The following is a 23,333-nucleotide window of genomic DNA, read 5'->3' on the forward strand; positions in this document are numbered from 1 at the left end:
AATGTGTTTTATATATATATACACATTTTTGTGTGTGTATGTGTGTGCGTGTGTGTGTATAAATATATAAAAGATATTCCTTTACCTACATCCCATACACTCAATTCAATTCAACAAGCATTTATTAGATGCCTACTATGTGTCAGGCACAGCATTAGGGATTGGGGATACAAAGGCAAGACCAAAACAATCCTCTGCTTACATTCTACGTGATCATATAGCATGTATATAAACAAGTAAATATAGAAAATAGCCATTTCGAGGGCTATTAACAACTGGAGGAATAAAAAAATTATCTTGTGGGAGTAAGTAATATTTGAGCTGACCTTTGTAGGTACCCATGGATTCTAAGCGGTGGAGAGAAGGGAGAATATTCCAGGCTTCAGAGGACAGACTACACAAAAGACATGGAGACAGGAGATGAGATGTATAGGAGGAATAGTAAGTATAGGCCAGTTTAGCTGGAATGCAGAGTTTGTGAAGGCAAGAAATGTTTAATTTCTGGAAAACATAGGCTGGAACCAAATAATGAAGGACTTTCAACATCTGAAAAGTTCCTATTTTACCCTAGGGGTAGTAAGGGTAAACAAACCCCTTTTTTTATGGGTACAGGGCAATGAGGGTTAAGTGACTTGCCCAGGGTCACACAGCTAGTGAGTATCGAGTGTCTGAGGCTGGATTTGAACTCAGGTCTCCTGAATCCAAGGGCCGGTGCTTTGTCCTCTGCGCCACCTCGCTGCCCCTAGAGGATGGGATTTTACTTGGACCATGAAAGAAGCCAGGGAAGCCAAGAGAGAGAGATGAAGAAGGATGGCATTCTAGGCAGGTCAGACAGCCATAGAAAATGCAGAGGTGGAGTGACTTGTTCATGCGGGAGGCCAGTGTCCCTGGGTCAAATGGAGGTGGGGACTAAAGGCGTAAGAAAACTGGAAAGGTTATGAAGGGCTGTGGATGCCAAAGAAAGCATTTTGCATTTGATCTTGTAGGTGATGGAAAGTCACTGGAGTTTATGGAGAGGATAATGAGAAGGTCAGACTTTGGTGGATGATTAGAGGATGGATTGAAGTGGGGAGAGACTTGGGGCAAGCAGCCCCACCAGCAGGCTATTGCCATCATCCAGCCGTCAGTACATGAGGGCCTGCACCAGGGTTGGGGCAGTGTCAGAGGAAAGAAGGGGGAGTATTTGAGAGATGTTGTGAAGGTACAATCAACAGGCTTTGGCAATTGATTGGAAGTGGGAGAGAGAGTGAGAAATCTAGGATGACTTCTAGATTGCAGGCCTGGTGTTACCTTTACAGTAATAGAGGATGAAGGAGAGGGGAAAAGGTTTAGGTTGGAAAGATAGTGAATTCAGTTTTGGACAGTTAAAAAGCATTTGATGAACTGTCTACATAAGGTCCTTTCTAACTTTATTCAATGAAGGGATCCTGGGGAAATCTTTGAGCATTAAAGTGATCTTTACATTTCCCCTCTGATTTCTGTGCAGTTTCTTTCTTTCTTTTAAGTACTTTGTAACTATGTTCCTTGGCCACAGTGCAAGTTCCTGGCACATAGTATGTTCTTAATAGATTCCTCTTAAGGGTTGGGTATAATCATTGCTAAAAGGGAAGTTGAGACTAGTGGATTCTTTTGAGTTCAAGAGTTCTGAGCATGAATTTTATACTGATTAGGTGTTCACACTAAGTGTGGCATGATTATGGTGAGTTCTCAGGTGCAGGGGGCCACCAGGGTTCTTAAGGAGAAACAGAGCAGCCCAGGTCAGAAATGGAGCAGCTCACAACTCCCGGGATGATCAGTAATGTAATAGGGTCCATGAATGACCACTGTATTTCCAGCCTGCACAAGGTAAGGAAACCCAGTCTCGAAAAAAAAAACCAAATTTGTTTAATGAATGAATGAAGATTCAAGATTTAGATGTAGTATTGATTTAAGTGCTTTATTCTAATTTTAAAAAATATTCTTACGATTTTTTTCTAGTTTTGTCAAAATCTAGTGATTAAGCTAATAAATTTAAACACTACTATATGTAAGATTTAATGATAAAAATAATTTCAACCTCTTTAATCATGGTGAAGGTACAATTTCAGACTTAGTGATATCCAAGGCAGAATTTGTTGTGACACATTGTTTCATTCTATGATGCTTAAGCCAACCAAGCATGTGGACTAGAATTTGTAAATTAGTTCATTATGTAGGCTACTTGGGGGATCCTTTTCTTTCTTTTATCATGTTACCTCACAAAGAGTTCATGAATTATTAAAAAACTTTGTCATAAATTACATTTAGGAGGTCTTGTAAAAAGTCTGGTAAATATTTTTGTGGATTGCATATTATTAGTAAAAATAGTAATAAAATAAATATAAAAAAATCATTCTATGTACTGTGCAGTTGGTCAACTGGCTGTCTTTAGGAGATGGCCTCATCATCTTGGCAGCATTTTTGCACAAATTGTAGCTTGTGCCAAATGGATGCCATGGAATGAGTCTACATTTTTACTTAGAGAATAAGAAAAATCTGGGGAGATCTTTTGCACTAATTAAAAAGGAGGCCCACCTGGCAAAATGTTCAATTAAAACCAGAGTTCCTATTCAAATGCTAGGCAAAATAATTTATGTATGTTGCATTTTTACTACAATTCTCATTATCTACTTCTTTTTTTTTTTTTTTGGCTCTTCTAACCATGACAGACAATGGCTTACATATCAGTGGCCAAAATCTGTGAAATCTTACACAAAGACTTGGCTTCTAGATGAAACATAGAATCAGAAGTTTTAGAGTTAAAAGGGCTTTATAGATCATTTAGTGCAACTCACCCATTCTGCAGATGGTAAGACCAACATCCTAAGAACTGAAGTGGCTTACATAGCAAGGAGGACTTTTACATGCTGTTACCTGTATCCAGTATTCTACTACTGTATCTTACCACAGGCTGGATTGCTCTCCTTACTTCTATCTCTTGGAACTTCTAGCTTCCTTCAAGGCTCAGCTTAGATGCCACTTTCTTCACTAGATATATCCTGATTTCCCCAGTCTTTAGTTTCTGTCCCTGCCTCTTATCCCCTGATAGACTATGCAAAGTCATGGATCTGTTGGGGAGGGATGGTAAATGGGTGATTTTTGGATAGACTGTAGCATGTGTGAAGGGAATTAATGTGTAATAAGCCCAGACATGTAGGGTGAAGCCAGGTTATAAAAGGATTTAAGTGTCCAAGAAAGAAATTTACATTTTATTCTATAGGGAACAGGGAGCTACTGAAGTTTATTGAGCAAGAGAGTTACAAGATTACAGCCATGCTTTAAAGGTATTACTTTGGTAGCTAAGTGAAGAATGTCTTTGATAGAGAAGAGACTTGAGGCAGGGAGGCCAAATCAAGAGGCTACTGTAATAGTTCAGGTGAGGGATGCTGATGGTCTGAATTAGGGTGATTATAGGGTGAGTAGGGAAGGAGAAGGCAATAAGCCTTTATATCGTGCTTGCTAAGTGCCAGGCACTGTTCAAAGCACTTTTACAAAAGTTATCTTGTTGGTTCCTAAGAGATCCTACAAGAAAGGAGGCACTATTATTGTCCCCATTTTACAGTTGAGGAAATTGAGGCAGAGGTTAAGTAACTTGTCCAGGGCCACACAGTCACACAGGTCTTCCTGATTCCAGACATATTGCTTTTATCCACTGCACCACCTAGCGGCCACTCAAGAAGAGACAAAAGTGGTAGTGGGGTGAGTGTGAGAAAGATGGTAAGGAGGTAGAACTATAAGGACTTAGCAACTGATTGCATTTGTAACATAAGAGAACAGGAGGCACATAGTACAAACTTTTAAAATGCCTGTTGGTTGACTGTTTGATTGCCAAAGTAATTCAGTTAACTGACAGCACACGAGGGACTTTGATTCAGGTCTTTGACTCAGGGGTTTATTAGGTTGTCCTAAACATTTTTGGGTTTTGTTATTTTTATACATTGGTCTGACAAGTATCTGAAGATAATTATCTATACTTATCTGTAAGGCTTTTTCAGCTAATCAGTATTTTTTGGTCTGAATTTGCTCAAATTTCCAGGCTATTAAATTGGTAGAATGTGTCTGACTTTAATGTCATTCCCTTGTTCTGCCTCAAACACAATGATAGTTTTTCATCTTCTTGAAAATTGTGAAGTGGACCTCGTCTTGGTGTCACATAGCCACAAGATCATATTCATACTCAACAAGCACTGCCTAATTATTATTGAGCCCTATTTAATGTTTACCTCAAGCAGACATAATCCCCTGTGGCTTCTATTTGCCCAAAGTCACATTAGAAAAATCTGGGTCAGTTATGAATATCGTGGTTCTTCTAGGCTCTTGGTTCTAGTTATATCAATAGCTCAATATATTTGCAGTATTCCTGTAAATGTGGCCTTCAGGCCAATAAACCAAAAAGGTACCTTAAATAATGTTTAATAAAGAAAGCTACTCTCCTTTAAATTAAGTGGTATGTGGTAAAGTAGAGGAATAGTCAGTAAAAGTACTTACAAAGTCACCCTGAGAAATTTGTACTTCCAAGGGAGTAGGAATCATTGGTTTGCCAACATGCAAGTAATAGTATGGTCCAGGGAGAAGACCTCCTAGTAGAATGAAAAGATTTTTACATTTAGAAATGATTGTTAATAGGGCATTATTGTTTGTATTTTCATCATGGTACAAATGAAGAGAGGCAGCATAATAGATATCCTTTTGGGAGTAATAATAGCAATAACGTTTATATAACACTTTAAAGGGCTTATATTTGTCTGACCTTCGAATCGTTTTCATTTGTTATTTCTTCAGCTCATCTTCACTAACCTGTGAAGACGTTAGGGCAATCCTGCAATGAGTTTGGTAGAGTCAAAAGCAGTAAATTATACAGGAGTCCAGGTAGTGTGGGTTTGGTCAATAGCAAGAGAAGTAACTAATGAGGAACTGTGTATACATGTGTGACGAGGACGAATGGGATAGTACCTGAGGTAGCCAGTAGCTCAGAGCATTGAGCCTGGAATCAGGAAGAACTGAGTTCAAATGCAGCCTCAAAAACTTCCTACCTGTGTGACCCTGGACAAGTCACTTAACTCTTGATTGCCTGACAAAATGGATCCATTGGAGAAGGAGATGGCAAATCACTCTAGTATCTTTTCCAAGAAAACCCAAAATGGAGTCACAAAGGGTTGGACATGACTGAAACGACTGAACAACAACAATCACCAGGCTCATTTTAAGATAATTAAGGTCATAGCATATGTGGAGCTAACAATAACTAGCTTTTATACAGCACTTTAAATTTTACAAAGCACTTTCCTTACAAATATCTTATTTGATCCTTACAACAATCCCAAGAGGTAGGTATAATTATCACCTCCATTTTACAATCAAGGAAACTGAGGCAGAAAGGAGTTAAGTGACTTGCCTAATCAGGATCACATAGCTAGTAAGTGTTTGAGGCAGGATTTGAACTCAGGTCCTCCTGATTCTAGATTTAGAGCTTTATCTTCTGTACCCCCTATCCACATGGGACCAATCCACTTTTTTTTCTGATAAAAGTATTTTATCTTTTCTCAGTTACATGTAAAGAAAGTTCTCAACATTTGTTTATACAAGCTTTCCAATTTCAGATTTTTCTCCCTCCCTCCCCCCTTCCCTAGACAGCAGGTAATCTGATGTAGGTTATATATATAATATTAAACATATTTCTGCATTAGTCATGTTATAAGAGAAGAATCAGAGCAATGAAGAAAAACCTCAAAATAGAAAAACAACAGCACAAAAACAAAAGAAATAGTATTGTTCAAGCAGCATCTACTCCACAGTTCTTTTTTTTCTGGATTTGGAGATCCCCTTCCATCATGAGTCCGCTGGAACTCTCCTGTACCATTGCATTGGTGAGAAGAATCTAGTCCATCACAGTTTATCAACACACAATGTTGATGATACTGTGTACAATGTTCTTCTGGTTCTGCTCATCTCACTCATCATCAGTTCATGCACGTCCTTCCAGGTTTCTCTGAACTCCTCCTGCTCATCGGTTCTTACAGTACAATAGAATTCCATTACATTCATATACCACAACTTGTTAAGCCATTCCCCAATTGATGGGCAACCCTTTAATTTCGAATTCCTTGCCACTACAAAAAGAGCAGCTATAAATATTTTTGTACATGTGGGTCCTTTTCCCTTTTTTATGATCTCTTTGGGAAAGAGACCCAAAAGTGGTATTGCTGGGTCAAAAGGTATGCACAGCTTTATAGCCCTTTGGGCATAATTCCAGATTGTTCTCCAGATGGTTTGGATCAATTCGCAGCTCCACCAGCAATGTTTTAGTGTTCCAATTTTCCCACAGCTTCTCCAACATTTATTATTTTCCTTTTTTGTCATATTAGCCAATCTGATAGGTGTCAGGTAGTACCTCAGAATTGTTTTAATTTGCATCTCTCTAATCAATAGTGATTTAGAGCATTTTTTCATATGGCAATAGATAGCTTTGATTTCTTCATCAGAAAACTGCCTGTTCATATCCTTTGACCATTTCTCAATTGGGGAATGACTTGGATTCATATAAATTTGATTTAGTTCCCTATATATTTTAGAAACGAGGCCTTTATCAGAAGTATTGGCCATAAAAATTGTTTCCCAGCTTTCTGCATCCCTTCTAATTTTGGATGCATTGCTTCTGTTTGTACAAAAACTTTTTATGCGCAACCTTGGGCAAGTCACTTAACTCCAATTGCCTCACCAAAAAAAAACCCCAAAAAACAAAAAACAAACAAAAAAAATTTTTTAATTTAATGTAATCAAAATCATCCATTTTGCATTTCATAATATTCTCTATCTCTTGTTTGGTCATAAACTGTTCTCCTTTCCAAAGATCTGAAAGGTAGACTATTCCTTCCTCTCCTAATTTACCTATGGTATCACCTCTTATGTCTAAATCATGTACCCATTTTGACCTTATTTTAGTATAAGGTGTAAGATGTTAGTCTCTGCCTAATTTCTGCCATACTATCTTCCAGTTTTCCCAGCAGTTTTTGTCAAATACTGAGTTCCTATTCCAGAAGCTGGAGTCTTTAGGTTTATCAAACACTACATTACTAATGTCATTTACTACTGTGTCTCCTGTGCTTAGCCTATTCCATTGGTCTTCCACTCTATTTCTTAGCCAGTACCAGATAGTTTTGATGACTGCCGCTTTATAGTAAAGCTCCAGATTTGGTACAGCTAACCCACCTTCTTGTGCACTGTTTTTTCGTTATTTCCCTTGATAGTCTTGACTTTTTGTTTTTCCAGATGAATTTTGTTATTTTTTTTTCCCTAGCTCTATGAAACAATTTTTAGGTAGTCTGATTGGTATGGCACTGAATAAGTAAATTAATTTAGGTAGGATTGTCATTTTTACTGTATTAGCTCTGCCTATCCATGAGCAATTGATATCTTTCCAATTATTTAGATCTAATTTGATTTGTGTGAAAAGTATTTTGTAATTGTGTTCATAGAGTTCCTGGGTTTGTCTTGGCAAGTAGACTCCCAAGTATTTTATATTATCTACCGTTAACTTTAAATGGAATTTCTCTTTCTATCTTTTGCTGCTGGACTTTGTTGGTCATGTATAGAAATGCTTATGATTTATGTGGATTTATTTTATATCCTGCTATTTTGCTAAAGTTGTTAATTGTTTCAAGTAATTTTTGAGTTGATTCTCTAGAATTCTCTATGTATACCATCATATCATCTGCAAAGAGTGATAGTTTTGTTTCCTCCTCGCCTATTCAAATTCCTTTAATTCCTTTTTCTTCTCTGATTGCTAATGCTAACATTTCTAGTATAATATTGAATAACAGAGGTGAAAATGTACATCCCTGTTTCACCCCTGGTCTTATTGGGAAGGCCTCTAACTTATCTCCATTACATATAATGCCTGCTGATGGTTTTAGGTAGATACTGCTTATTATTTTAAGGAAAGCTCCACCTATTCCTAAGCTCTCTAGTGTTTTTATTAGGAATGGGTGCTGTATTTTGTCAAAAGCTTTCTCTGCATCTATTGAGATAATCATATGATTTTGGTTAGTTTTCTTATTGATGTGGTTGATTATGTTAATAGTTTTCCTAATGTTGAACCAGCCCTGCATTCCTGGTATAAATCCCACCTGGTCATAATGTATTATCCTGGTGATCACTTGCTGTAATCTCCTTGCTAATATCTTATTTAAGATTTTTGCATCAATATTCATTAGGGAAATTAGTCTATAATTTTCTTTCTCTGTTTTTGCTCTGCCTGGTTTTGGCATCACCACCATATTTGTGACATAAAACGAATTTGGTAGAACTCCTTCTTCACCTATTTTTCCAAATAATTTGTATAATATTGGAATTAACTGTTCTTTAAATATTTGGTAGAATTCACTTGTAAACCCATCTGGCCCTGGAGATTTTTTCTTAGGGAGTTCATTAATGGCTTGTTCAATTTCTTTTTCTAATATGGGCTTATTTAAGGATTTTATTTCCTCTTCAGTTAACCTGGGAAGTTTGTATTTTTGTAAATATTGGACCAATCCACTTTTGAATTTGCCTCTCCTTACCCCACCCAATGTGAGCTCTTAATTATTCACCTTGGCCAGAGCCAAACTCCCTTGACATTTAGTAAGCTACCATAAACTCAGATATGAATAATGTTTTTTTACAAACCTTTAATCTTAGCTCCTTTATATATAGGAATAAGTCTATCCAGATCCCCTGGTGGCTCAATTACTGGCTCCAGAGTTGGATCAAAGAGATTCAGCATGGTCGCAGCAAGCTGGAAGCCAATTTCTTTTGAACTGAAGCTACTGTGTGTCCACTCGTTTGCATAATATCTATTGGAGAACTTGGTAAGAGGACCTGCAGCCCGGATGGTTATATCATTTGTGTGAAAAGTGGTATCAATCACCAGTCTTCCATCGTAAACAAGACATGAATCATTAAGTGCTTTGAAAGTCTCATAATCCACATTCTTTTCATGAAAATTGAAGAATGCCTGAAAAATGAAAATTTACACTTGCATTCAGCCAAATTCATTTTACATTTTCTTTTTTAATGTTACACAAAGCCATAGAACTCTCATGGGCATTTTATAATCTTTAGTTCAGAAAAAAATGTGCAGAAAATTAGTAATATTTGGTAAAAAGGGTCACAATGTAGGAATGGTTTTTCTCCTATTAAAACCTTTCATGCCTCTTTTCCTCTTATTTTGTGCGGGAGAGGAATGGGAGAACTAGGTTGCACTGAAAATAGAGCACTGGGCCTAGAGATGGGAAGACCTGAGTTCACATCTGGCCTCAGGCAACTCTTATTGTATTAACTCTGGATAAGTCAGCCCCTGTTTGCCTCAGTTTCCTCAACTGTAAAAATGCAGATGATCATAGTACCTAGCGCCTTGGGTTATTGTGAGGATCAAACTAAATAATATTTGAAAAGTGCTTAGCACCATACCCGAGTATACAGAAAGTACTTAATAAATGATAGCAATTATTTCTATTAATTAATGCAGGCCATATGAAAACAAAAACTATTAATAAAAGCCTATTTTAAGAGAATTCAGTCAACAAGCATTTTTCTTCTACTACATGCCAGGCACTTCTCTAAGTTCTGGGGATACAAAAAAGGGCAAAAATAGTGCCTTCCTTCAAGGAGCTTACAGTCTAATGGGAGAGACAATATGCAAACAACTAAGTACAAACAAGATATATTCAGGATTATTTGGAGATAATCCACCGAGGGAAGACAGTTGGGAGGGGTCGGAAAAGGCCTCTTGCAGAAGGTAGGATGTTTTCTGAGACTTGAAGGAAAGCAGGAGGTGGAGATGAGGAGGGTGAGAAACTAATCACTTCTATGGAGCAACAAAGAAAAAATCTTATCCATAAACCTTCCACAATAGCTTTTCAAATACATGAAGAATACTGTAACATCCCCTCTCAATCTCTTCTTTTACACTCATCACTACCACCACCACCACCACCATCATAACTAGCATTTACATGGTGCTTTAAGGTTTGCTAAGTGCTATACAAATATTATTTCATATCCACGATTACTTCAAATATTCCTCATATGACATGATTTTCAAAAGCTTCCTCTAGAGATGCCTCCACCCCCAAGCTTAACAATGTTCTTTTTTAAAATGTGGTACCCAGAATTGATGATTATATTCCAGGTGGTCTCTCTGGGGCAAACACCAAATACTGCAAAAAAAAGGATTACTACTCTTGTTTTGGACTCTCACTTCTAGTAATCCAGCCTCAGACTGCATTAGATATTCTGGGACTCCTGTCTTGTTATTGGCTCCTACTGAGATTGAAGTCATCTAAAATTTTAGGGTTTCATCCCCACATGAACTGCTATTAATTCAGGCTTCTGCTATCTTGTACATGCGTAATGATTTCTGAAACTTAGAAGAAGATTTTATATTTGTACCCATCAAATGGCATGTTGGTAGTTTTGTGCCACTGTTCTAGACTATAAATGTTTTTGAATCCTGATTCTTCCACTATATTAGCTATCCTTCCTAACTTTGTTTCATTCCCTAATCTGATTATCATATCTTCATCTAAATCATTGCTAAAGGTATCAAACAAAGCAGGACAAATCATACAGCTAGAATTTATTTGGCACTTTAAGGTTTGCAAAGTATTTTACAAATATGATGACACTTATTATTAAAACCCATTTTATACTTATAGCAGCTCTTTTTGTGGTGGCTAAGAACTGGAAATCAAAGAAATGCCCATTAGTTGGGGAATGGCTAAACAAGCTGTGGTATATAATTGTGATGGAATATTATTGTGCTATAAGAAATGACAAGCAGGATGATTTCAGAAAGACCTGGAAAGACTTGTATGAACTGATGCATAGTGAAGTGAGCAGAACCAGGACAGTGTTATGCACAGTGACAGCAATATTGTTTGATGAAGAACTGTGAATGACAACTATTTTCAGCAATACAATGATCCAAGACAATCCCAAAGGACTGATGATGAAGCATACTATCCCCCTCCAAAGAAAAAACTGATATTGATTGAACACAGAATGAAACATGCTATTTTTTACTTTCTTTCGTTTTTTCTTTTATTCAAGTTTTCTTATACAAAATGACTAATAATAAAATAACTCCCCAGTAAAGCTGCCCAAATAACTCATTTAAAATGGAGTTTTTGTTTTGTTCATTACTATTTAGGCCTTTAATTCTCTTTTAATAATGCTTAGTATGTCCATTCTCACAATAATGTTTTGCATGATTGCACATGTATAACCTATAGCTGATTGCTTACTGCCTCAGGGAGGAGGGAGGGGAGGAAGGGAAGGAAGGATAACATTTAGAACTCAAAACTTTAAATAAAAATGTTTATTATTTTTTTATAAAAACATTTTACAGATGAGGAAGGTGAGACAGATAGAGGTCAAATGCTTTGCCCAAGGTCACACAGCTAGTGAGTATCTCAGTGGAATTTGAAGTCAGGTCTTCCTGACTCTAGGCCAAGATGCTCTGGCTGAGTGAGTCTTTATTTCTACTAATGCTGGGTTGGGGTCCCAAGGATCACTCCTGAAGGTCATTTCCTTGTTCCCTGGGGTACTGATGCTATGCTGGCTCTGGAACCTAGACTCTAGAATTCAAGGACATGGGAACACCCTCCTGACCTTTCAAATTCACAAGGTTAGAAGCTCTAGTATCTTTCATTTTTAAAGTAAAAAAACAAATGCAGAGGTCAGGGACTAAGGCCCTTTCTCAGAACCATATGGCCCCTCTCCTTACAGCATTGTCTCACTAGGTCACTGAGAGTCTGGGAGTTATCCCACTGAAGAATGGTCCATAAAGGAGGGAAGCAGATCAGACTCAGTTACAGGTCTACATAAGCTCCACGACCTGTCCAGGGAACTTCTCTTACACATCATCATGACTCTCCTAGAAGCAGATTTCCCAGCCTTTTCCATGTGGGGAATTCACATTAACTGAGCAAGCTGATGGGGTCTGCACACACACCAATTCTTGGCTGACTCTTTTCCTCATTTGAAAACTTTGCCATCATTGTTAACAGGCAGTGTTGTGTTTTGAACACAATGCCCACATTTTTAATCCAGAAGAATCCCCTGGGGAGTCTGGGGAGGCAAATGCATTGTCCTTTCACTTGTTCTCCAGTGCAATACAGAAGAAAGTTTCCAAACAGTCCATGTGGCACAATTTCATACAGTCCCACATGTACAAGCTAAAGTCACAATTATGCCCCAAAACGAAGTTTTTCCGATTCAACAAAGGAGCATTTCACAAACTTTAACAGAGAGAACTGCTTGCTTAGTACTCAACAAACACTTGGTCTGACCTTCTTCAACCCAAAGGCATGAAAGGAAAAAAAGAGGAAGAAAGAAAAAGAGAGAGGAAGAAGAAAGGAAAAAAAAAGAAAATAATAACTGACTTCCTATCTTAGAAGAAAATCTGGACCCTCCAGAGCTTTCCAGACCGTGTGGGGCCCTCTGGAAAGGGATTTAGAACCTAAAGTAGATTGGGAATCACCTCTCACTCTCAGGTGGAAAACCAAACTGATTTAGCTTGATGCTTCCACACTGGCACTGGATTCCAGGAGACTGGGCTACTTCACTCTCTCCTTTTGTACTAGAGATCCCCTCTGCTCTGAACCTACACTGAAAGGGCTCACATGGAGTCACACATGACTGAAGAACAACAACGAGAGTACTGGGAAGTTAAGTGACTTATCCAAGGTCACACAGCCAGTATGTGCTAGAGGCAGGATTTGTAATCTGGTCTTCCTGGCTTTAAGGTCAGTTTTTGTCCATTATATGAATCTGCCTACACATCAGTTTAGTAACTCTATGAGAAAAATGAAATGAAAGGGAGGCAAAAAATAACTCCCAGATGGGAGTTCAAATGGGGTTTTTGTTTTGCTCATTACTGTTTAGGTCTTTCATTCCCTTTTGATAATGCTCAGTATATCCATTCTCAACATAATATTATTTCTGTTAGCTAATGCTCTCCATCATGTTTCCACCCATAATTTCCTTGATTTTCATACCATGTACCATGTGTATCCCATTGCCACAAGGTGTTATTGCCATGCCCCTTCTAGTATATTTGTTTCTTGTAAGCGAGATAGATCTCTTCCATTGCCATATTCCAATTGATCCAAATCCCACCAAATCTATATGGCCACAGGAAGTCCTTCTTCCCCCTCCCCAATGTGCTTGGAAGGCCCCTTTTCTTGGCCTTTCTTGACATCATGAGGACACCACTAGTGCATACAGCCCAACCACTGGTTACTGTTTCCTTTTGCCTTATGGAGAGCACACCTAAAAACAATAGCACATCCCTCTTGATCATGGATGCACCTTGGTATTCCACAGCCAGAAACCCAACTGCCTCTATATATCTTTTTTCCTCTGGGGCTAGTAAAAAGCTTCATCATATCTACCAGAATCTATAATTTTCCTTATTGTTCCATAGAATATATGCTGTTACTTCCTAAGGTCCAGATTCACTTTTTTTGAGGGGGGAGCAATGAGTGACTTGCCCAGGGTCACACAACTAGTAAGTGTCAAGTGTCTGAGGCTGGATTTGAACTCAGATCCTCCTGAATCCAAGGCCAGTGCTTTATCCACTGTGCCACCCAGCTGCCCCCCAGATTCACTTTCTTTTTTTTTTTTTGGTGGGGTAATGAGGGTTAAGTGACTTGCCCAGGGTCACACAGCTAGTAAGTGTCAAGTGTCTGAGGCTGGATTTGAACTCAGGTCCTCCTGAATCCAAGGCCAGTGCTTTATCCACTGTGCCACCCAGCTGCCCCCCGCCCCCAGATTTGCTTTCTAAGAGAAGAGCTTTATGCAGATTTTCTTTGCCTCCATTTCCTGATGTGTCAAGCTCTTTCACTGGCCAGTGTCTTCCCAGGGATTCAATTTCCCTTCTGCCTCCAAAGAAGAAGCATATTTTCTGTCTAATACCCCCCTCTAAGAATATTTCCTTCTTTTTCTAAAAAGCCAGAATGAAGATAGGCTACCTTCCAGTCTTTTTTCTTCCTCAGTGAAGTAGAACAGCACATATTTATAGTACACAAAATTGGTGAGTGTCTCAGGTAGAAAGACAAACATTGCATCAATCCATCATCAGTAGAAGGGTTCCACTGATAGGTATCAAGACTATTCTAGTCTTTTTTGGCATGATGACTCTCTCCCAACCTAGAAATTTCCTACTCTTGTCTACCTCAGAAAACCTCCCAGTGGCTATCACTAATTTTTGCTCAACTCTCATCACCTTCTCTGCTAGCTTCTATTCATCTGATGGATCATCAGCACTCATTTATTCAACTCAGTTTGCTATAGGATAGAAACCCTTTTCACTCACCTTTTTAAATTCTGCTTGCTCTTCCTGATGACTGTGAGAACCTGATTATAGAGGGAAGGGAAGGGAAGGGAAGGTCGCTCTTTAAAATTGCCCTGACTTATTGTCTCCTCTCCCTTCTAGCTTCTGCTAAGGTGCTGGGTGTTAGCTCTGTACAATTCTTGAACTTGTAGGCTTAAAGTTAGGCTATTAAAACCCATGAAAAGAAGTCCTTTCACAATTTGCTAAGGAGTGCTCAGAGAATTTGTATCCCCCAAAACAAGAACATCAAGAAAGGTTTTTGTTTTGTTTTGTTTCGTTTTCCTTTCTCATTATCTCCTGAGGGTAGATACAGAATTCTGAAACAAAAAGGAAGAAACTGAGCAAAACAGAAATGTTTTATTTGAAGATAAGAGGTTATAAAATAGATACATAGTAGCAGAGAAAAAATAGTTAAAGAAAACCCTTTAAAAAAACACAACAAAAATCAAATCCTTTTGCTACTGTCTCCATACAAATCAGCCTTTCAGACTTGCTGCAACCCCGGTGTTAGAGAAATACTACAGAGGTAACTACTTACAGAGCACTGTATTTTAAACGGTTTTGTTGGTGTAGTGAAGGAAGCACATGTTATGGGATCAGGGTCTTCACCATCATTCCACTGTGCAAGAATAGCTTCTTGATAAACAGACACGTTGGCTGCCAGCAAAGCTTCCTCAACGGCATTTTCCACCACATAGTTGTTAATGCAAGTAATGTTAGAACTGAGTGGAGGCTGTACCATGTGTATCCTATTGCCACTAATTCCAAGATATAAGAGGGTTTCAACAGTGGTATAAATGTCAATTGTATTCCCATAGATGATGACATTCCCTAGAAAAAAAAAGGGGGAAACCCAAGACATACAATAAAAACCTTATTAGTGTGACTCAAATGATAATAATACAGAATTGCTCTCTTTGACCCTCTTATTTCTCTGATGCTGTGAGGCAAACAATGTTACCTAGCAACAGGGACTAAGATAATTTAGTGAAGAATCTGTACAAAACATCTCACAAAGTAGACAAGTACTTTTAACACAGAAGTAGGACATTCATTTATGCTCCAATAATTTAAAATTTTGAAATTATTCTGCTGGAAACTCTCTAGAATAAAAACCTTTTATCTCGTTTTTTTTTCCCTATTTGCTGCACTTACTAGACAAATAGAATCATTAAAGTTACAGCATACAGATTTCTCCTACAAAATCCAAAAACAATAGTTCACAATATGATTCACATAAGTGTTGAAGCTGCACATGGTAATATTGATTTTGGGTTGGCTAAAAAAAAAATTAGGGAGAAATACTTTGGAACAGAAGCCCTGAATATTCTATTATTCAATAGAAGGTTTCATAGAGATTTAAATCTGGGTGATAGGAATGTAATAGCTTAAGACATAAAAAACAGAAGTGACTGAAATGTGTTCTAGGGGCAGAGTGCAGTATTTTGGATGAAGAATAAAATATCTCAAAATGGTCTGCAAAGATTCCAATGCGAAATGCCTTTTGAGATGAACAACTCTGGTCTCCATGTTAAGTTTTAAAAAAATGCTAAAGGAATACATAAGTAATTTTAAATTTTTATTATTTTCATCAAAAGAAAATTAAATTAAAGAAAATCTACAAATAGGTAGACTTTTATTGTAAATAGCAGGAAGTAGTCTCATTTCAGGTAAGCTGTGGTACTTTTATCTTTCAACCAAAATGCCTGTTTTTAAACTTAACTTTTCTACCCATCCACCTGTTTATGAAATGGTAATATTAGCAGTTTTCAAAGTCCAAATAGTTGATTCTACATTCAGTCTGGCTTGATAAATTATTCAAGCAAGCTGTTGTGAGGTGCAAGGGTCCCTCTTGCTTTAGTAGGGGCCTAAAAAAGAGTCAGAACCCTTAACAGCTAACAGCTGTGGACTCTTCCATGAAATATGAGTGAAGACCAGTGCTATTTCTTGATCTTCCCTGCCATCTGTTCTCTCTCTTGAAGGCAAGAACATGAATGTATTTTATGCAACAAACTGCAGTCATGTCCATCCACTGAAGAAATGCCCCTATTGAGAGCCGATTGTGATTTATGGTACTACTGGCCGTGAATACTTATCCTTGAAGACTTTGGGGAATCTTCTAGTGGGATATGTGGATTCTCTAAATATAAAAATAATTCAAATTATACATATTTTAATTTAGGAAAATGGAATCGGCCATCTGTGCATTGGCTCTCAAGTATCTGATGTCAATAGTTGCACTTTGTGGATACACAGACTTTCTTCTTTCCTTTCTGTCTGTAGTTACTTTGATGGATTTTTATACTGATAGGAATTCATTACCATGACACCATCTTTGTTCACATATTCTAATGAAATATAGCTTAATGAGAAATGCTATTGAAGGATTGTGAGAGATATTTCCCATGGGTAGGAAATGGAAAGCATTTTGTTTAAATTATAGTGGCATTTGCCCAATCCTCAATGATAAATCCTGACTTTGTGTCCAAACAAAAATTTTAGCTTATCGGGTAGAAAAGCTTCTGCATTCTCAGAAAACTTCCACTTTTATTTAATCTTTCAGAACACACAAGTTAAAGTTTGAATTATGTCAAAATAAGATTTTTAGTTCCACAAATTCAGAATTAAAGGCATATTCAGTGACTTTATACTACCCTTTTATGATGTATGCTTTCAATAGGAGGTTTTACTACATGTTTTTGGAATAGAAGGTAAGGTGATATTATTGGTGTTCTGGAAGCATTTATTTTATAATAAGAGATACTGATACCAAATAAGTAGCAAGTGATAGAAAGATTGAATATGTACATGTATTGAAGTGCATATGTGATTTGAGGGCCAGTCTCACCAAGCTCAGAGAGGCTCATGAGCAAAGGGTTACCTACCAGGTGCCAATTTGTCTTTAAGGCAGTTTCTATGATCATGGGTGAAAACAAAAATGAGGAACTTGAGTGTTTCCTGCACTGCCACCAGTCTGCCCCTCCCTCCCCCCCCCAAGATAATAAAGGAAGTGATAAAGGCCATATCTATTCAGTTATGGTCAAATCAAGTTAAGTGTAAAAAGCATCATCAGAAAAGCAGAGTCACCACTAATAACACTTTGTGGGACAAACAGCTTGAAAAAGCCATTGGAGGTGAGGAAGAAACCTCAAGGAGAGAACTCAGATTTCTGGTCATAAAGTTCTTTGGGTCACCTCCCTTTTGGAGGGCGGAGGAGGGAGAGACCGAGAGACAGAATGCCCAAAACATTGAGAGGTCAGAGCTGAGATCACTACCAAAAGAGGCAGGACCCAGGGTGTAGCCACTCTGTGGAAAGAATGAAAAATGATGAGTGTATCTTAACTTTTTAGTTTAATTATCCTTGCTATCTAGGTGTGAAGCTCAGTTGTTTTTATCTCTTGGGGGATTACAAGTGCTGTCAGCACCTTCAGGCAAAGCAGCAAAGCCCCATTCTCCTAAATGTGATTATGGTTCTATTTATAATATGTAATGATTAGAATGACGCCACCTGCTGGAGACTCCGCCATGAGGTGAATGTCTCTGAGGGCAAGACCATGCATCTTTTCTTTGGCGTCAGGAAGTGACGTTTGCTGGTGGGAGGAAGAAGGGGGAGCCTGGCGCTCTGACTCGGGCTCTTTCCTGAGGACTCCGGTGGAGAAGGGAGTGAGAAATGCGCTCTCCCTTTAATAGGTAGATGAATGTAGGCCTTTCCTTCTCTCTTTACCAAATTCTTATTCTCCTTAATAAATGCTTAAAACCCTAACTCTTGCTAAAGCGTATAATTTATTGGCAACCACTCATTAGATATTTTAGACAATATAGCTGGAATTTTAGCCTTAACAAATATTTAATGCATTGGGGGTATTTTAATGCTTTACATTGGCAAAAATTAGTACTTCAGCACCCTGCTTCACAATGCCACTACTAACATACTTACCATGTACCAGCTACTGTGCTGAGTACTGAAAGTATAAATATAAGCAAAAGAGAGAGTTCCTAATGACATGGGGGTTGGGACTATTAAAGTTTAAACTAGCCAACTAGTTAAAGGACTGACAGCTAAGAAAGGAGCTAAGCCCATTAGGCATTAGGCATGGCTGCTGTCTGAGCTGCTCCAGGGAACAGAGATATCTCTAGAATTCAGTACTACCACCCCTCCATTGTCAGGTGGTGGTCACCCCATCTACCTGCTATAAAAGCTTTTAACTTTTTTCTGTTCAAGGAGAAAGGTATCTCAGAGAATCAAGTCTCTGAACCATTTCCCCTTGAGGGAAGTATTTGACTTCCCTCTTGGTCACTTTCTTTAAGCCTAAAGAAAAAACTATTTTATTCTAATTGGATTGTGTTATAATTCTTTGAAGAGGAATACTTAAGGACCCCCACCACCTATTTCCCCAAGACACTATACTTAACAGAGTTTACTTGTGAGGGAAGACAATACATAAAAGGGAGCTGAACTGAGAAAGTAGGGTGGAAAGTTCCTTCTCATGGGAAAAATGGAAAAATTTGGAAAGTCAGGAGCAGAGCAGGGAGTAAAGTGAGCCATGGTTGGTCCAGGCACTTCTTCCCATGGGGGTTCTATTTATATTATTGCTATAAATTATATTATATCAACAATAACACTAAACATTTATGTACTACTTTAAGGTTTGTAAAATATTTTACATCAATTTTATTATTTCTTTTCATTCAAAGTATTTAGAGATTATGAAAGAAGAAAATAAATCCCATTATTTTACTAACTTAGAGTAGGGATTCAATGAACTGAGCCTGATCCTTTTTGTTTGGATGACAAATGTAGGCCTGAGCTAAGCTTCTCTCTGTTTATGGAAAAGGTTGGAGTTTCCCCCCACTCCCCTGCCCCCCCAATCCCAAATTTTTGAACAAGCTAATACATATAGAGCATTTCCAAATTCTAACTCTTCTGTGGCAGCCCAAGTAAAATATAAAGATTCTTCCCCAATAAAGGTAGTATTTAGGTCAATTAAAATATGGAAGAATCAAGGAGTTTGTTTAGTCAATTCCTCTTTAGACAAAAAATTACCCTTTCTCTAAAGATGATAAATGTAAAAAAGGTTTATAGTGATATAAGGTGATTGTTGTTTAAAGGAACTGGGGGGAGGGTGCAGCTAGGTAGTGCAGTGGATAAAGTACCAGCCCTGAATTCAGGAGGACCTGAGTTCAAATCCAGCCTCAGACACTTGACACTTACTAGCTGTGTGACCCTGGGCACTTAACCCTCATTGCCCAGCCAAAAAACAAAAACAAAACAAAACAAAACAAAAAAACCCCAAAAAACCAAACAAACAAATAAAGGAACCAGGTACTAAAGGTAGTAATTGTAACCTCATTGGATGACTGAGGCATGAATCTTAAAAATCCCAAGAAAAAAGTAAGCAAATTTTACATCTATTGGTTGGATATAATATGTAAGGAATATTAACAATATATCTCTGGATAGAAGATCTCTCAGGAGATAGTAGAATTAAATCATCTCACAATATTCAGCACTAATAAACCACATTTATATAGAATAGAAAGAGATTGTAAGCCCTTTAGGGGTACGAGTCATTTTTGCCTTTCTTTGTATCAACAGTGCATAGTACAGTGAGTGTTTGATGCATAAATTCTTGCTGACTGACTGACTGATATACATTCCAAGAAATCAATTAACTCTTCAATCCCATAAAATTGACACTACCATATAATAATAATCAAGTGGTTTATTGAGTTTATTCCTTTCATTGTTCTTCCCCACTACCCCATTGCCTATATCATTTATCATCTACAATTTTATTCAGAGATATGTGAAAGGAGATAAAACGTAAATCTGTAATTTCCATAAGACTATGTCTTATCTGAATTTTATGGCATTATGCTCTGCACATAATAGGTACCTTAACAATGTTCATTAAATGCATTTTATTGACAAAGTTATTAGCTGCAATTTTTTGCTCATCCATAGCTAGAAGAGTTGGCTATGAAAAAAATTATGAAAATGAGAGACAAATTTCCACCATGTGATGCTTATGTATCATTCAGGGTATCTCAAAGGTATTAGTGCAGTTTTAAGCTTTAATAGTTTAAAACTTCACTGACTAACCAAAGTTGAAACATCGTAGGTATAGTGTACATACCCCAAATTTACAAGGTGAATTTTAATATGCTGGCATGTGGATCTCATAAAACTAAGAAAAGTTTATATATTTCACAGAACACTAAGATAACATTTATTTGTCATTGGATTTATATCATAATTTAAAACAGCTTGGGCAGTTAATAATTACTTCTAATATAAGCTGTAATGTGTGTTTCTTTGAATTGTTTTCATAAATAATTATCAATAATCTTAGTAAAGAAAACATGTTCAAATTTCATAAACATGAATGGATTTCATTACCTGGTATATTTACTATCAGGGACCTAGTTGAACATTTTAATAGGCAAACAAATGGCTGTGCCTTCTAACATGGCTACAAATATGACCTCAATTTCAGACTTATTTCTAACTGCCTTCTGTTTTAAACAGCAGCATCTATGCACTGTGTGGCAAGAGCATGCTAGCATCATTCTAACCTTTTTGGTCTGCCTACAGATCAAAGAGACAGAGAAACTTCAGACTTTCAGGTTTTTGCCAGACATGTCTTTGTGTAGAGTGATAATAGATGACTGGTTCGGAGCTAAAGTTAGGGTCACAGTGATTCTGCAATGGTTTTGCTACTTCCAAGAATATAGGGGGCAGCTAGGTGGTGCAGTGGATAAAGCACCAGCCCTGGATTCAGGAGGACCCGAGTTCAAAGCCAGCCTCAGACACTTAACACTTATTAGCTGTGTGACCCTGGGCAAGACACTTAACCCCCATTGCCTCTCAAAAAAAAAGAAAAGAAAAGAAAAGAATATAGGCATTATCCAGTGGAAGGAATAAAGTTAATTTAGAACATTTCATGATGTATTTAGTAGAACTCAGTATTATTAACTGAGTGACTATATGTGTGTGTGTGTGTGTGTGTGTGTGTGTGTATTCAGCATGGGGAGCAGCATGAGTAAAGGTCAGAAATCATGGGATATATTGGAAGATATTATATTACTGAGTGTATATGTGTATATATGTATACACACCTATATAGGAATATATATATATATACTAAATAAATATTCCTCTCTCTGTCTCTGTTTCTCTCTCTCTCTCTATATATATATATACACACACACATACTCACACACACTGAGTGACTCAGTATCTTCCAGTATATTCCATGATTTCTGATCTTGACTCATTCACTCATGCTGTTTCCCACGCCTCTAAGACCCCCCTCTCACAATTGCCATATTTAGCTGCAGACATCCTACTCACCCTTCAAAGCTCATCTCAGCTAGCATCTTCTCCATGAAGGAGAAAATCTACATAAGGTATTTCAGGAGGAATAAGGAGCTATTAAAGTATAAAAAAAAAATTCTGATGAGGAAGAAAAATAGAGAGCCATGTTGTTTAGAGATGAATTCCACTAAACAGGCAACTCATCAAAAGTCTACGTTTTTTTTTTTAAAGATGGGTATGAAAAATGAAAACAAGAATGAATAATGGAGGAAGCCATAGAAGAAGAGTCAAGAGTTCTGAAGCTCAGAACAAGGTGAGTCTGGTAAGAAAGATAAGGACAACAAATGGGTTTTACAAAACTAACTTAAGGGCTAGGAGGAGCCTCAAAGGAGGGGTATAACCACTGCTTGGAGACAGATAGAGCAGTGATAATGGACGACTGAGAGAAGACAGAGCTGTTAGGCTTGTATTTTCTCTGCCAAGGAAGATGCTTTTGGGACCAAAAATGACACAACAAAGATGGCAAAAAGAGAGCTGAACCCCAAGATAGCAAGAAATAATAGGTGACTATTTAGCTGCTTTTGATAAATTCAAATCAGCAGATGCAGATGGAATACATACAATGTAAGGTACTGAGAGAACTGGCAGATGTGGGATCATTTCCCACATAATACTATATCACAGTATCACAAAGTCTTGTCTACACAATTTTGAACAAGGTCCTTTAGTTGAAGATCTCTGCTGATAGGGAATCCATTACACACTTCTTTGGCACAGCTCTAAATCCTATTGTTACCCTTACATTGAGCTGAAATCTGTTTCTCTAAGATGTTCACCCATCACTCTTAGTCTTTCCCTCCGGAGGTAAGCCAGTTTTCTCTCTCTTCCATGTGAAAGCCTTTCAAATACTTATGTCAATGGCTTCCCAACCTGCCAAGTCTTCTCTTTTCTAGGCTAAATATCTCAAGTTCTTTCAATAAATTCTTATATGGCGTATGTGGTAGAAGAAATATCTGAACCCCTGCCCCCTTGCAAGTTAAGCTATTTTTTCCTTACAAAGTACTGAGACCATCCTTGAGACTTAATTGGTTCAGGGAACTAAAGACATAGGCCGCTGACACCATTTCTTGGTTGCCTGAGTATAAAGGAGTCATGAGTACTCCAGGGGAACTCAGATGGTTAGAAGAAAACACTGGGCTACTCAGATGTAGGAACTTTTCTCTGCTAAATCAACTCTAGATATCCTTGTTGGGGCAGAGAGATGGTGCAATGTTTGGAGAGTCAGGAAGACTTATCTTCTTGAGTTCAAATCTGTCCTCAAACATTTATTAGCTGTGTGACCCTGGGCAAGTCACTTAATACCATTTGCCTCATTTTCCTCATCTGTAAAATGATCTGGAGAAGGAAATGGCAAACTACTCCAGTATCTTTGCCAAGAAACCCCCAAATGGAATACAGCTGAAATGACTGAAACAACAAAATCCTTGCTGAATATACTTCTGCTATACTAAGTAAATCTCCTTTTGTTAACTGATGATTTGCAAGTGTAGCATATTGTTCAAATATCAAACATAAACTACCAGAGGACAGGCCTGAGTCAGGCCCAGCCCCATAACAACATAG

At 37.7% G+C, this 23,333-nt stretch overlaps 1 protein-coding gene across 1 annotated transcript in view; it reads right to left on the bottom strand.

The window, feature by feature from the left end:
• CFAP61 (cilia and flagella associated protein 61) overlaps window positions 1-23,333 on the bottom strand; it is a 354,788-nt gene that overhangs the window by 74,772 nt on the left and 256,683 nt on the right. The window contains exons 22-24 of the mRNA XM_043987819.1: window positions 14,931-15,223; window positions 8,683-9,010; window positions 4,507-4,598 (exon numbers count right to left, since the gene is read on the bottom strand). Coding sequence (XP_043843754.1) covers window positions 4,507-4,598; window positions 8,683-9,010; window positions 14,931-15,223 — 713 coding nt within the window. The remainder of the gene's footprint in view (window positions 1-4,506; window positions 4,599-8,682; window positions 9,011-14,930; window positions 15,224-23,333) is intronic.

Source organism: Dromiciops gliroides, chromosome 2, assembly GCF_019393635.1.
Source record: "Dromiciops gliroides isolate mDroGli1 chromosome 2, mDroGli1.pri, whole genome shotgun sequence".
NCBI classification, from domain to species: Eukaryota; Metazoa; Chordata; class Mammalia; order Microbiotheria; family Microbiotheriidae; genus Dromiciops; species Dromiciops gliroides.